General features: G+C 36.5%; 2 protein-coding genes across 2 annotated transcripts; both read right to left on the bottom strand.

The window, feature by feature from the left end:
• Positions 1 to 2080: 2080 nt before the first annotated feature.
• On the bottom strand, positions 2081 to 2389 carry LOC115723637 (uncharacterized). The gene has a single exon (XM_061104939.1). It carries the CDS (start codon positions 2387 to 2389, stop codon positions 2081 to 2083), a length of 309 nt encoding a protein of 102 aa, XP_060960922.1.
• Positions 2390 to 4075: 1686 nt separating this feature from the next.
• Positions 4076 to 6978, bottom strand: LOC133030950 (uncharacterized). Its single transcript, XM_061104052.1, has one exon. It carries the CDS (start codon positions 6624 to 6626, stop codon positions 4188 to 4190), a length of 2439 nt encoding a protein of 812 aa, XP_060960035.1. The 5' UTR covers positions 6627 to 6978; the 3' UTR covers positions 4076 to 4187.
• Between the last annotated feature and the right edge of the window lie 9940 nt (positions 6979 to 16918).

The following is a 16918-nucleotide window of genomic DNA, read 5'->3' on the forward strand; positions in this document are numbered from 1 at the left end:
TTACAAAATACTAATTTAAAAGGTATGGATTAACTCCTATATTAATAAGAAAATATTAGTAATAAAATCAGAACCACTCATCAATATAAAAGAACAGTAATATCCCATAATTATGTAATCACCAAATAGATAGATTTAATAAGTCAATAAAATACCAAAATAATACCTAGCATCCATCATTTCTCATTTCTAACTAGTACATAGCTAATTTAAGTCATCCAGACCATCCATTTGTTCTTAAATACAAAATCAGTCTCATTAGAAGGTGAGAGAGTAAAATATGACTAAACTAATAACGACATTCCTTTGCCAACGGTACCATCCTCATCCACTAATATCAAACTGAGTTCCTGGAATGGGAGAAAATAGGGGGTGAGCTTATAAAGTCCAGTAGGAAAACAACTAATATCAAAGGACCTTTGGTTTAATAAAATTCCTGCATAAAAGCTTTATAAAAATAAAATGTCTCATCAACAGTATCAATATGTACAAATAAAATAGAGAGACCACAAATAATCACAAATCAAACGTCAAATGCATATCACACCGTCCACTAGACCCCTAGCTCTCAATACCAACCATAGAAAACGACATCCAAAACCGGGTAGTCGCATCTGCTATCCACCACAAATACCGGGACTCGGATTTAATTCACTCCCTATACAGATTCTAGGTCTTTCACCTACAGGTGAGTGCACACCTGATCTACCTATGATGACACATAGACTAGGTCGTGAAACAACAATATGCACCGAACATGATCAACATGACTCTCATCAATATAACCAAAGCAGGCAAATAATAAGCATAACAGAAGAACATATTCCTTTTTATTTTCTAGAAAATTCGGCAGCATAACAGCTGTATTTTGAATAAACCCAAAAATCATAACCTGCATAAATATTTGCACACAAAAATATATTTGGCACTCAGTGCCCCAGAACAGTCCAGAAAATATGCAGATTAAGTTTTCAATTTTTCAAAAAATTTTGTAAATCATAAAATTGGAATATGTCCAATGTTATACAACGCATATAAAAATCAAGTCCAATAATCAAGTTGAGTCTCTACCTCTCCCGAGTCGTTAAATTTTCTTCCAAAAGACGATCTTATGCTCTCAAGTCCCGAGCTCCAATTGTTTAGTCCAAACTTACATATTACTTTCACCTATACCAGCAAATGGTTAAATAATTATCATTATCGCATTCTACATTCAAAACCGAGTCCAACGATATATAATATGACTATATTTAAAATTTGGGGTTCCGAAGCCTCACCTAAGCGGTGCACATTAACAATCGGTGGCGGTAAAAATTAGTGTACCGAAAATGTCACTGAAAATAGGAGTAGTATATATCAAAACGACCACCTCGACGAGTAGATCACACTCATGCCAACCGTTTGTCAAAACGGTACACGATGTCACCGGAAAGTCATCGGAAAGGGGCGGAGCTACAAAAATGTCACCGGAAAAAGTTGTGAACCGGGAAAAATGGTTTAGTCTAGGTTGTTCTCCTCGACGAGCTGAGTGTAGTGGTGAAAACCTCTCGTCAAACGGACGCCGGAGGTGACCGAAAAACCCGTTCAAATTTTGAAACCCCAAACTTTGACTTGCGATCCTAAGCTAACGACGGCGAGAGGAGCGGCGCCGCTTGGGGGGTGAGGTCGCCGGCACTAGGAGGTCTGAGTAGTCCGGCGCGTTGGGTCGGGCGGTGGCCGGAGGTTGGTCGCCGGAGTGGTGGTGGTTATGGAGGTTTATGGGTTATTTTTTTCTTTTTGTATTTGAAGAGAGAGAAGGAAAGAAAGATAGATAGATAGACAGAGAGAGAAAGAGAGAAACGTGTTCTGTATACAATTTAATTTTTTTTTAATATACATATATATATTATTTTATTATTATTTTATATATGTAAACATATTTGACTCGGTCAAACCCAGTCTTTACATTCTCCCCTCCTTAAAGAAATTTTGTCCCGAAATTTTAAAGTACAACCTCAAGTTGAAAATTAAACAAGTGAGGATACTTCATATACATCTTGGACTCTATCTCCAAAGTAGCCTCGTCTTCCCTGTGGTTTTTTCATAAGACCTTGACTACTGGAATCTCTCTGTTCCTTAACACTTTTAGCTCTCTCGCCAAGATTTTGACAGGTTGCTCTTCATAAGTCACATCAACCTGAAGAGGGATAGCCTCATACTCAATAACATGTGAAGGATCTGGAGTATACTTCCTCAACATAGACACATGGAACACATTATGAACATGTCCCAACCGTCCTGGTAAGTTTAATCGATAAGCGACCTCCCCAATCCTCTCGATAACCTCAAAAGGTCCAATATACCTCGGGGCTAGCTTACCCTTCACTCCAAATCTCATTACACCACGCATAGGAGTAACTTTCAAGAAGACATAATCATCCACATCAAACTCAACTTCCCGTCGATGGAGACCGGCATAGATTTTCTGACAACTTTAAACAACCTTAAGTCTTTCTTGGATTCCCTTAATCTTTTCAGTGGTCCTAGTGATAATCGGAGGTCCAATAGTGACATGCTCATCTGGTTCTGCCCAACACAATGGCGATCTACATGGTCTCCCATATAAGGCCTCATAAGGAGTCATGCCTATACTGGCTTGGTAGCTGTTGTTGTATGTGAATTCCACTAGTGACAAATGTTCTCCCCAACTACCTCCAAAATCCAAAACACAAGAGCGAAGCATGTCTTCCAAAGTCTGTATGGTCCTCTTAGACTGTCCATCTGTCTGTGGATGATGGGCAGTACTCAAGTGAAGTTCAGTCCCTAAGGCTTGTTGCAAGGCCTTCCAAAACCTTGATGTAAATCGAGGATCTCTATCAGAAACAATGCTTGAAGGCACTCCATGTAGTCGAACTATATTGTCTACATAAAGTCGAGCTAGCTTGGTAAGCTTGTAATCCTTCCTGACTGGAATAAAATGAGCAGACTTAGTCAAACGATCAACAATAACCCAAACAGCGTCATGCTTCAAAGGTGTCAATGGCAACCCAGTAACAATGCCATGGTAATCTTGTCCCACTTCCATTCTGGTATAGGCAAAGGTTGAAGTAAACCTGAGGGTCTCTGATGCTCAGCCTTCACTTGCTGACATACTACACACTTAGCTACAAAGCTGGCCACATCTCTTTTCATTCCTTCCCACCAATATTGTCTCTTTAAATCTTGGTACATCTTTGTACTTCCAGGATGTACAACGAATTTGGATCTATGGGCCTCAATCAAAATGGTCTCCCTAAGTTCAGGGATATCTGCAACAACTAGTCTTCCCATATGGTATAGATACCCTTCACTATTAACTGTCCACCCATCTAGTTGCTCACCATCCTGGATTCGGTTCCAAATTAGTCTTAGTTTTTCATCTTGCCACTGACGTTGCTTAACTTGTTGAAGTAGTACTGGTGTAGCCACTAAGTTAGAGATACAAGCTACTTCTTCCTCTTCATAGTATTGCAAGTTATAATCACCCATTGTGATTGTCCTTTTCCAGTCCTCAAGAGCCAAACATGCCAAAGTACTATGAGGCTTTCTACTTAGTGCATCAGCTACTACATTAGCTTTCCCGAGGTGATACTGCAAAGTGAAATCATAGTCTTCCATATACTCAACCCATCTTCTTTGCCTCAAGTTCAAGTCCCTTTGAGTAAAAAGATACTTCAAGCTCTTATGATCTGAGTATAACTCAAACTTTACGCCATATAAATAACATCTCCAAATTTTCAAGACAAAGATTACCGCAGCAAGTTCTAGGTCATGCGTAGGGTAATTCTTCTCATGTGGTTTCAATTGTCGAGAAGCATAGGCAACCACCTTGCCATTTTGCATGAGGACACCTCCTAATCTAGTACCTGAAGCATCAGTGAATACCACATATGGTTCCTCACTATTAGGAACAGTGAGAACAGGCGCCAAAGTTAATCTTTCCTTCAATTCTCTAAAAGCTTCTTCGTAGCTATCATCCCACACAAACTTTACTTCTTTTCTTGTTAACTTTGTCAAAGGCATAGCAATTTGTGAGAAATTCTCTACAAAGCGACGGTAGTAGCCTGCCAACCCAAGAAAACTTCAAACTTCAGTGACATTCTTTGGTCTTTCCCACTGTAGAATAGAGTCTATCTTTGAAGGATCAACGGTGATACCATCTTGAGAAATTACATGGCCAAGAACTTGACTTCAGTCATCCAAAATTCATACTTCTCTTTCTTAGCGTATAATTGATGATCTCTCAATGTCTGTAATACTGTTGTCAAGTGTTCAGCATGATCCTCACGTGTCTTAGAATACACCAAGATATCATCAATAAATACCACCACAAACTTATCCAAGAAAGGTCTAAAGACTCTATTCATAAGATCCATAAATGAAGCAGGTGCATTCGTTAGCCCAAATGGCATTACCAAAAACTCAAAGTGTCCATACCGTGTCCTGAAAGCAATCTTAGGGATATCTTCTTCCCTAATCCTCAATTGGTGGTAGCCTGACCTCAGATCAATCTTTGAAAAGAACTTTGAACCACCAAGTTGATCAAATAGTTCATCAATCCTCGGTAAAGAATATTTGTTTTTAATTGTCATCTGATTCAGCTTTCTATAGTCCACACAAAGTCGCAAAGTCCCATCAGCTTTCTTGGCAAACAAGACTGGAGCTCCCCATGGAGAAGTACTATGTCTGATGTAACCCTTATCCATTAACTCCCCTAATTGTTTTTTCAATTCAGCCAACTCTGCAGGTGCCATGCGATAAGGCGCAATAGAAACTGGTTGAGCTCCGGGAATCCAATCAAGGCAAAACTCGATCTCCCTATCAGGTGGTAACCCTGGTAAATCCTCTGGAAACACATCCGGAAAACCACTAACCACTAATATCCAAGGGAACTGGTCTAAATCCCTAGACTCATCATCGATCGCAAACAGATTCCCATAACACTCTAAGTTTCTCTTTCCACCTAAACATGCCCTTAAGATAGGATTTTGTCTCACTGCACTCATGTTGGCTCGATAAACAATGAAATCACCACTAGGGGTTAAAAGAGTCACTCTTTTACGTGAACAATCCACAATAGCTTGGTATTTAGACAACCAATCCATACCAAGAATTACATCAAATTTCCCCATAGGCAACACTAGTAAGTTTCCAGACAACTTGTGTCCCTCGAACACAATACAAACTGACCTACATATGGTGGATACCTCACCATGTCCCCCCATAGGTACACTCAAATGCAATGCAGGAATAAAAGTTTCCCAACTCAAACCCAACATACTAGCAAACATCAAAGATATAAAGGAATGCGATGCACCAGTATCAAATAACACATGAGCCCAAGAGTGTGAGATAAGAACCATACCATCGACAACTCCCTGATCAGCACCGCCCTGTACATCATCAACCCCAAGAGCGTAGGCTTGAGCGGATGACTTTGATTTTGCCTTTCCCCTTCCCTGACTAGGATAGCTTGTACTTGCACCAGACCCTCCACCTTGATTGTACCCTCTTTGACTCCCACTAGGAGCAGGAGTTTGGACAACTTGTGAGTACCCCATGTTGAACCCTGAACCTTGCGGCCTGAACTGATGTGGATACTGAGACTGGTGGCCCGATTGGGGTGTGAAACCATAAGATGAAGACTGAGACTGGTTTGTCCTGGGTTGTCCATGAAAAGGAGTAGACTCTACATAGCTCCCTATGGGTCCTCCATGAGATGCTTGAAATCTTTGTTGTCGTTGCGGGCAATCTTTCTTCTTATGACCTTGTTGACCACAACAGAAACACCCGTATGGTCCACTACGAGTCTTTCCAGATGAACCACTACTAGTGCTACCCCCACTAAATTGTTGTCCTTGGGACCACTGTCCTTGATTCTTCTTGGTCATCTTTCGGTCATTTCCTCTTCCTCTGCTTGTGTTCTTCTTCTCATTCCCCTCAACATGAGCCTCAGTTTGCAAGGCTGCTGTCACACACTCAGTCAGGTTGTTAAAGGTCAAAGGGGTTATTGGACCACGTATCGCAGGCCTCAAACGACACATGAACTGTTCAATCACCAAGGGTTGATCAACAACACCAGGATATGCATAAGAGGATAGCTCTACAAACTTCATGTAAAATTCATTCACAGTCATATCCCCTTGTCTTAGACCATCAAATACTCCAATAAGAGCCCTCCTGTGAGATGGACTAAAATATTGTTCCCTGAAAACTTCCTCAAATTCTCGCCAAGTCATCCTATCAGTTTCCATTGTCCTGGACAAGGTCTCCCACCAATCTGCTGCACCACCCTCTAACTTGGACACAACGAAAGTAACTTGGTATTCCTCAGCTGTTCCTATTGTGTTGAAATTTTTCTTTATCTGCCTCAACCACCTTTCAGCTACCATGGGATCTTGTCCACCCTCAAACTCAGGCACTTGGATTCGATGAAAGATCTGAAAATGATGACTCTGTCGAGCGCCAGGATCCATTTGCTGAGCGGGAATAGCTCTTAAGGCTTCGAGAAGGACGTTCATAGGGAATTCATCTTGTGGAGGTTGGACATTAGCTTCAGGGGCGTCTTCTCCAACCGTTCTCCTTGTCTTCTTTCCTTTTGGAGGCATTTTCTTAGGTCTGAGAACCAAAAGCTAATCAGTTAGTGAAGATTTGATGCTAATAATATAAATATGCCTTATACATATAAATACCAAGATATTTATTACTATTATTATTTAAAATAAATCTAAACTATTTGGTGACACACTCCGAGGTAATTAAACCCGGTGCTCTGATACTATTTTTCTGTCACGACCCGAGCCCTAGGTTGTGGCAGATGTGTAATATCCATAACTTGGGTGGTCAAAGGTCACACTTTGACCCTTGTAGGAAAATAAAGCTTATAAATGATCATTTTATTTATATTACAAAATACTAATTTAAAAGATATGGATTAACTCCTATATTAATAAGAAAATATTAGTAATAAAATTAGGACCACTCATCAATATAAAAGAACAGTAATATCCCCACAGTTATGTAATCACCAAATAGATAGATTTAATAAGTCAATAAAATACCAAAATAATACCTAGCATCCATCATTTCTCATTTCTAACTAGTACATAGCTAATTTAAGTCATCCAGACCATCCATTTGTTCTTAAATACAAAATCACTCTCATTAGAAGGTGAGAGAGTAAAATATGACTAAACTAATAACGACATTCCTTTCCCAACGGTACCATCCTCATCCACTAACATCAAACTGAGTTCCTGGAATGGGAGAAAATAGGGGGTGAGCTTATAAAGCCCAGTAGGAAAACAACTAATATCAAAGGACCCTTGGTTTAATAAAATTCCTGCATGGTTAGCTTTCTAAAAATAAAATGTCTCATCAACAGTATCAATATGTACAAATAAAATAGAGAGACCACAAATAATCACAAATCAAACGTCAAATGCATATCACACTGTCCACTAGACCCCTAGCTCTCAATACCAACCATAGAAAACGACATCCAAAACTGGGTAGTCGCATCTGATATCCACCACAAATACCGGGACTCAGATTTAATTCACTTCCTGTACAGATTCTAGGTCTTTCACCTACAGGTGAGTGCACACCTGATCTACCTATGATGACACAGAGACTAGGTCGTGAAACAACAATATGCACCGAACATGATCAACATGGCTCTCATCAATATAACCAAAGCAGGCAAATAATAAGCATAACAGGAAAACATATTCCTTTTTATTTTCTAGAAAATTCGGCAGCATAACAGCTGTATTTTGAATAAACCCAAAAATCATAACCTGCATAAATATTTGCACACAAAAATATATTTGGCACTCAGTGCCCCAGAACAGTCCAGAAAATATGCAGATTAAGTTTTCAATTTTTCAGACAATTTTGTAAATCATAAAAATTGGAATATGTCCAATGTTATACAACGCATATAAAAATCAATTCCAATAATCAAGTTGAGTCCCTACCTCTCCCGAGTCGTTAAACTTTTTCCAAAAGACGATCTTAAGCTCTCAAGTCCCGAGCTCCAATTGTTTAGTCCAAACTTACATATTACTTTCACCTATACCACCAAATGGTTAAATAATTATCATTATCGCATTCTACATTCAAAACCGAGTCCAACGATATATAATATGACTATATTTAAAATTTGGGGTTCTGAAGCCTCACCTAATCAGTGCACATTAACAATCGGTGGCGGTAAAAATTGGTGTACCGGAAATGTCACTGAAAATAGGAGTAGTATATATCAAAACGACCACATCGACGAGTAGATCACACTCATGCCAACCGTTTGTCAAAACAGTACACGATGTCACCGAAAAGTTGCCGGAAAGGGGCGGAGCTACAAAAATGTCACCAGAAAAAGTTGTGAACCGTGAAAAATGGTTTAGTGTAGGTTGTTCTCCTCGACGAGCTGATTGTAGTGGTGAAAACCTCTCGTCAAACGGACGCCGGAGGTGACCGGAAAACCCGTTCAAAGTTTGAAACCCCAAACTTTGACTTGCGATCCTAAGCTAACGGCGGTGAGAGGAGCGGCGCCGCTTGGGGGGTGAGGTCGCCGGCACTAGGAGGTCTGAGTAGTCCGGCGCGTTGGGTCGGGCGGTGGCCGGAGGTTGGTCGCCGTAGTGGTGGTGGTTATGGAGGTTTATGGGTTATTTTTTTCTTTTTGTATTTGAAGAGAGAGAAGGAAAGAAAGATAGATAGATAGATAGAGAGAGAGAGAAACGTGTTCTGTATGTAACTTAATTTTTTTTTTTAATATACATATATATATTATTTTAATATTATTATATATATAAACATATTTGACTCGGTCAAACCGAGTCTTTACACACATAATCAACATATCTACTCATTTACATTTCTATTCTAAGGCTAGTTTTTCAAATATAATTACAGAAGAGGAAAGAATGGGGCACCTTTGGCAGTTATCTCACTATACTTCTCAAAATAACTGAAAAAAAAAAAAGAAAAACAAAATATATATACATATATATCATGATTGGTAAAAATGTATAAGAAAATAATATAAATGCAAGTGATATCAATTTGTAAGAAAACCTCATAAAATCCCAAATCATGAATGGAAGCAAGCACCCTCAAAACAAATAAAAATTATGAATGAAGAAGGAATTTAATATCGTGAGAAAGACACATTGCATGGCTGCCAAAATTAACAAAAATTAGATCTATACATGACACCAAAAACAGTGATCTGCTTCTCAGCGAAGAGAAGTGTCCTAGGATCCTTTGCCTTACAATCCAATCATTTCTGTTAATTCGAAAATTGATCTTCTTGTCAAACGTTGCTCATCAAACCAAAAAAAAAAAAAAGCATGAAAACCAAAAATTTTTAAATTGAAAAATACAAATTCAAGTGCAAACACTCACCATCGATCGATAGAAAAAATCACGAGTAAGAAGAGCGCCCACTCATTCATATATTCAAAGTTAGGGTTTTAGGATTTAAGAATATTTTATTCAAAATTAATTAAGAATATACTGTTAAATAAGCTTGGGATCTCTGAAGGGGTCATTTACATAATAATAGTTAGTGGAAATAAGAGAGTGGTGTAGAGAGAGGAGCGGAAGAAGAAGAAATAAAATGCGAAATCGTAAAACTCTGGCATGCGATTGGAATTTGACTCCTTTAAATTTCTCCGATTGGAATTTAACTCACTCTGCGATTGGAATTTGATTCCTTACAGAATTTCTCCAACTGGAATTTAACTCACTCTGCGATTGGAATTTGATTCCTTTGAATTTCTCCAATTGGAATTTCGTTGCTAGAGGTGATGAAAGGGTATATTAATTGATTGGGAATGGGTTCAGATAAAAAAAAAATCTTTTGTGGGATTGTGATGAGAGTGAGATTCTAATTAGGTTAGGGCAATTTGAAATAATAGTATATAAAGAAAGAGAAAGGGATAGTTAACGGGAGGATCAAACCTAACATCGTTAAATTTAACAGAATATTCTTTTATTTTAAAGTATATCTTGTTGAACCAAGAAACCAAGAAATACCGTTAAATAGACACTTTTAATATATAAAGATATTTATTTTATATTTTATTATTTAACTTTTTATATTGGATTTTAATTGATTAGAAAAGAGGTGGCGTGAATAACAAGAATTCACTATTATTAAATATATATTTTTTATTTTTTATTTACTTATTAATTATAGTTGTACTTTTTTTATAAAAAAAATTAATTTATGATATAGTGACACGTGGGTGGGGATATATTTATCCATTCGCGTCTGGCGTGTCACTATATGCTAATATTTTTTATATTAATAAAAATTAGGAAATTTTGGGTTTTAGTCTTTAGTGACACTTCATATTTTTAGTGACTCACACTACAAGAGACTAACACTGAATTTTTAGAGTCTTATTGTGCATGTCACTAAAAGTCACTCTTGACTTTTTAGTGACATGCACTTTTTTGCGTGTCACTATATAGTGTCACTAAAAGTGAAAATTGTAGTAGTGTCAACATGCCATTAAAGACTAAAGCTTTGAGTTCAAAACTCCAACTTGCATAAAATCATCACAACACAACCAAACCAGCTACTAGAAACTAAAATCAATCCAAATTAACCCTAGAATTCGAACCCTAAACATTTCTAACCCTAACAACTCCCATTTCACAAAATCACATAATCAAACTAAAGAAAAAGCTTCAAAATACAAGAAATTAATAGTTCTAGGGTTACCTTTGCTTAACACCACATGAATTCAGCTAACACTTCCTCAATTACTCCAAAAAAATCCCAAGTCTTGGCTGGTTCTTGCTAGGCTCGAAAAGGATGGAGAGAGAGAGTAGGATAATTGGGTTTTTCTTCTTCTTTTTCTTTTAATTAAATGATTTTATTTTAATTTCTCTACAACAAAGTCTGTAACTCCCTAGAATTAAGAAATGGATTAGCAAAACCCTAATTCGATAATTATGAATAATTGAGGAATTATATTATTATATAGTTCAATATATGAGAATTTAATTGATTAATTATATGTTAAGATCCCGTTGGTGAGCCACGGGCGTTTTAGTAATTGTGACCCGAGAAGGGTAAAATGATAAAATTAATTTAATTACGTGTTAAATTGAACTATATTATTATATAGTATACCTTTGTTTTCTTTTCAGGTGTGTTCTGACAGGTTGGCGCGGTATAGTCACAACCGGGTATTTCAGGCCGAACTAGGTTTGGGCCCGAAATGTAAATTGGATTGAATTTATTGGCATTTTATTTGATAAGTGATAGTCTGAAATTTAATTGAGATTTAATATGCATGGAATGACATTTATGCCCTTGTATGTGTGAATAGGTGAAAATTGGCCCTAGGGGCATTTTGGTCTTTTCGCCTTTATTGATTATGTTTAATAAAATTGATTTTTGAGATGAAGGAAATCAAAATTCTGGATTTGTCTCCCTCTCACCCGACCCCTCTTTCTCTCTCAAAATCCTCTTCTTTTAGAACTTGATTTTGGGAAGAAAACTTGATTCTTGGAGTGAATTGAAGCTAGCTTTTGAAGAATTAAGTTTGGTTGTGGCTTGAATTTGAGGTAGTTCTTCTCCTCACTCCCTTTAATTGTGAATTTGTTGTTGAGTTTGGAATTGAAAGTATGTTTTTTTTTAAGATTTGAGTGTTCTTGATTATATGATGAGTGAATTGATGTTTGATTTTGATGAATTGGATCTCTATTGCATGAAGTTGTTGTTGATTTTTTTGTGAAGTTGTGGCTGTATGTTTTAGGGGATTTTCTAGGTTGAATTCAGGTATTAATTGGATAGTTTGCTGCTGGAAATTAAATGTTTTGGGTGTGCTTGAAGCACAATTATTAAGCTTGAATATTGTTGGTTTAAAGCATGAGTTATGTGGTTATGCAATTGAATTTACAGGGGATAATATGAGTTTTGATGCATGTTTATGTGTTTTAAACTCCCTAATGTTTGCTAGCAATTGAATGTTATAAATTGGAAGTTTTGTCCATGATTTGGGATGAATTGGATTGAGTTTTGAGCTGAAAACCGTGTTTGAAGGTGGTTGTTTTCTGGGTTTTCAACCCAGGTGTCGCGACATGCTCTGAGCATGCCGCGGCCCGCCCTGGTGTTTTTGGACAATTTTGAGTTGAATTTCAGAAATTCATAACTTTTGATTCCGAACTCCGATTTGGGAGTTCTTTATATCGTTGAAAATCTCGTTCCAAGCTCTGTATGATTATCTGAATTTTAAATGCCATGATTGAATTTTATGAGTATGGAATCAGGGGTTAACCCTAGTTATGAAAATCCCAAATTTGTGTGACTAGGATTACCGGCACCTGATCAGGAGCACCCGGAGATTTGGAATCTCTATCAGTTGCGGGACAACAGGTAAGACAGTGGTTAGCACGTAGAGTATGCGCAGTGGCGCTTATATTGAAGTGATTTGTATGATTGTTTAATAATCGGGATTAGGGTTATTACCCTAATAGGAACAGTATAATTGCCTAGGGTTATTACCCTAGTGATATATGTGTGAAAATGTCATGTCATGTTATATGTAATGAGATTCAAGGGTTATGCGCTTAAGGCATAATCAGGTTAGACTCGGTAACCATAACCGAGAGGAACCAATTCTAAGGCCTTATTGTATTTAGATGTGTGAGAGCAACACGTAGGTCTACGCCACGTAGATATAAATAGATGTGTGAGGGCAGCACATAGGTCTACGCCACGTAGACATAAATAGGCATGTGAGTGTAACATGCAGGTCTGTGACACACAAACATATATGAATGGCATTATTGTTTAAATAGTATAATGAGCATATTAATATTGTTATGATTATATAATGTCTTGCTGGGCTTGGCTCCTGGGTACTCTACTGTGCATGAAAGGATAAGGCATTAGCTGATCAGCCATGAGTTTAGGAGCTGGGCGAAGAATATACATGTTCGAGCCATATCACACCAAGCGGGTTAAGGGTCTACTAGTGTTGAACTTTTGAAACTCTATTTGCCGCTTAGGCCGGCTAACTGAAAGAGACTTGTAATAAAGTTTGCAAATATTTTTGGGATCCCAACTACTGTAAAGTTTAAATTATCACAAGTTTTATTTTCATTCCGTTTATTTCAAAAGTTTAAATTCTGCGCTATTTTGATTAGTAATCCCATTTAGGGGATTAGGATTTCATAAGATTTTTGGGTAGCGAGCCTAACTATTTAGGGCGTTACAAACTCATACTCAGCTGAATACTAATAAATGGACAGCTGCCATCTCCAAAAAGAAGCCACCTAATCACCTCTTTAAAATGACCAAAATGCCCTTTTGCTTAAAACTAAAGCCAACTTAAGCCTAGGGGTAAAATGGTCAAAACCATAACCCCGTTCAAGCTCGGTATTTTATATTCTCCAATATATTTCCCACTACGAAATAAGGTTCTAAACTTACCCATGTGATCAAACTATCCATCCATCGCATTTTCTGTTGTCGCTGAGCAAAAATTACAAAAAATAGCATAATTCATATGTAAATCAAATAATACCCCTAGAGTTTAATAAAATCTCCGGAATTAAGAAATTATAACTCTAATGCCCATTTCTAACAATGGGGCCCACAGATAATTAAATTCATAAATAATTATAAAAATAATAGAAATTAGTGCTCATTGCCTTTACTAATCCAAATTATTAAAGCGGTCATTAATGTGCTTAATCCCTTTCCAATGTCTATATGTTGGAGCAGAACTAAATCTTGCTAACAAATTGACAGAGAAAGCTATATCAGGTCCTGTACAATTAGCAAGATACATCAATGTTCCTATTGCACTAAGATGTGGTACTTCTAGACCAAGAAGCTCTTCATGTTCTTCTCTAGGTCGAAAAGGATCGTTTTCCACATCAAGTGATCTAACTACCATTGGGCTACTCAATGGGTGTGATTTATCCATATAAAACCGTCTCAAAATCTTTTCAGTATAGGTTGACTGATGAATAAAAATTCCACATTTTAAATGCTAAATTTGTAAACCAAGACAAAATTTTATTTTTCCTAAATCTTTCATTTCAAACTCTATCTTTACATATTCCATAGCTTCTGAAACTTTTTCAGGAGTTCCAATAATATTCAAATCATCAACATAAACAGCAATGATAACAAACTCATGACTTGAACTTTTTATAAAACGACATGGGCAAATACGATCATTTTTATATCATTCTTTCAATAAATATTCACTAAGTCGATTGTGTTGGAAATATTTTACCAGGATCTAGATTTACTACCATGTATGTTTCATTAACATCCTAATATGAATTCTAAAACAATGAAATAAACACATATAAAGTTTAGGAAACCTTACATTGGGTGCAGCGGAATATAATGACTCCTTCCGTTCAGATCTCTAGCCCTTGATTCCTTTCTGTAGCAGAGCATCACCAAAATCTGAACCTGGATCTCTTTCTCTCCTTCTTTGATGCTGATTCTCCTTCTTGTTGACTGGATTCTACACAATCTTCCACACTATGATTGAGATACCACTTGATGTGTGTGGGCACTCACTCATTCACTCAAGGTTCGAATTTGAAGAGGAAAAGAGAAGGGAAGTGGCGGCTATAGGGAAAGAATAGGAGGCTCAAATTTCATCTGACAAAGTTAAGTGTGAATGAGAGCCATCACTATCTATTTATAGGTAACCACCTAGGTTTAATTTAGAATTATTTGGAATTAAAATAATACAAAAATAAATGATAAAACCCATTAAGTGTGGTCGGCCATGGGCTTTGGATATTGGGCCTCACTTATGCAATTTTGTTGTTTTATCATTTCTGCATCTCATTTTCTCAAAAGCGCCAATTTTTCAAATTCAACCATTTAAATGCCAATTCTAATTATTTAATAACTAAAAATTAATTATTAAATAATATTGTCATTTTATATATTTATTAATCAGACATATAAAGTCATGCCAAATAACAAATAAAACCTAGAATCTCTTTTCTTACAATTTTGCCCTTGCTTAGTGAAAATTCATAAAGTAGACATAGTCTAACTTAAGAAGTAGAATTGATTAATTAAAATCAATTAACTGAGTCTTACAAGTAGTATGGTCTAAACTACTATGGGGACCATGGGCCTATATAATCGAGCTTCCAATAAGCCAAACCGAATTTACCAAGTAAATTCCCTAACTTATTAATTCCTTATTGAATCCACACTTAGAACTTGGAATCGCACTCTCAGTCATATAGAACGCTCTATATGTTCCACGATATAGATACGCTATTAGTTATCCATTGTTATAATCCTAATTTGATCAGTGACCCTCTAATAGATGATCTACATTGAATAGGGACTAAATTACCGTTACACCTTTAATGTATTTTATCCTTAAAACACTTAGCTCCGTATAAATGATATTTCAGCGAAGTGAAATGAGATCTCAACCATTTATCTCTATTTTGCGAAGCTCGAAGGATATCATCGTTTCACTTCTAAATTCCTTTAGAAGTTATAGACTCCATATTTATGTTAGCGCTCCCACTCAATTATACTATCATGTTCCCAAAATGTACGTATCACCCTGACCAGAAAGTAGGCTTAACTAACAAATCAAAGAACATGTATGCTACTCTTGAGATCGAACCTAACCATATCATGATTAACATCATTTGATCTAAGAGCATTTGATCTAGGATCAACGGGTGATATTGAATTGAATAGATATTACGGTAAATTTTAATATATCTAATCAAAGTTCAATATCGGTCCCTTCCGATGTATACTCCATACATCCGATACTGGTAAACTTTGCCAATGCCCTCGAAAGGACATACCACTTATCCAAGGTGTAAGAATACCAATCGCTGATTATACCATGCCAGTCTAAATCCAGTGTTCTTACAAATCAGGGAATAAACTTTCGAACATATAATTAAGATTATATTCCACTGTGTTGACAACACTATAATCATTAACAAATTCATATGTTCTCGACTTAAATAGAATTTATACATTATATATATAATCATCAAATAAATCATGTGAACTATGCAACATAAAATGTTATTTCTGATCTTTATTAATAAGTAAATCTGATTATATTGAAATGGGTCTTATTTAGGGTACAAAACCCAACAGATTGTACCACATGCGCCCTGGTTGTTTTAATCTATACAATGATCTTTGTAATTTAATTGAGGACATTTCTCGATTTCTTGAATTATATGCATCATGCATCTTAAATCCTTCAGGGATCTTCATGTAAATATCACTATTTAGTGATCCATATAAATAAGCTGTGACTACATCCATTAATCGCATATCGAGTTTTTCACTCACACCCAGGCTAACTAAATATCTTAATGTTATTGCATCCACCACAGGAGAATATGTCTCCTCATAATCAATACCTGGCCTTTGAGAAAAACCTTGAGCTACAAGTCTTGCTTTGTATCTCAGAACTTCATTTTTCTCATTTCTTTTACGTAAACATACCCATTTGTATCCAAAGGGTTTCACACCTTCAGGTGTTTGGATTATAGGTCCAAATACTTTGCGTTTAGCAAGTGAATTAAATTTTGCTTGAATTTCTTCTTTCCATTTTGGCCAATCTTTTTTATTTTGACATTCTTTGATAGATTTAGGTTCAAGATCTTTATTTTCATTTATAATTTCTAGCGCTACATTATAAGCAAAAATATTTTCGATAATTACTTCGAGTCGGTTCAATTCTTTTCCTACATAGACATAATTTATTGAGATCTCATTATTTCTAGTATTTTTAGGTACCCAAATCTCTTCAAGAGATTTTTTTATGTCAACATCTTCCTCAAAATTTTCAGCCTCTTCATTAGGGCCATCTTGATTATTTACTCCCTTTCTTTTTCGAGGATT

The sequence above is a fragment of the Cannabis sativa genome, chromosome 9 (assembly GCF_029168945.1).
Source record: "Cannabis sativa cultivar Pink pepper isolate KNU-18-1 chromosome 9, ASM2916894v1, whole genome shotgun sequence".
Lineage (NCBI taxonomy): Eukaryota > Viridiplantae > Streptophyta > Magnoliopsida > Rosales > Cannabaceae > Cannabis > Cannabis sativa.

Excerpts from the sequence above, each read along its gene's own strand:
- LOC115723637 (XM_061104939.1), bottom strand. The coding sequence starts at position 2,389 with ATGCGTGGTGTAATGAGATTTGGAGTGAAGGGTAAGCTAGCCCCGAGG.
- LOC133030950 (XM_061104052.1), bottom strand. The coding sequence starts at position 6,626 with ATGCCTCCAAAAGGAAAGAAGACAAGGAGAACGGTTGGAGAAGACGCC.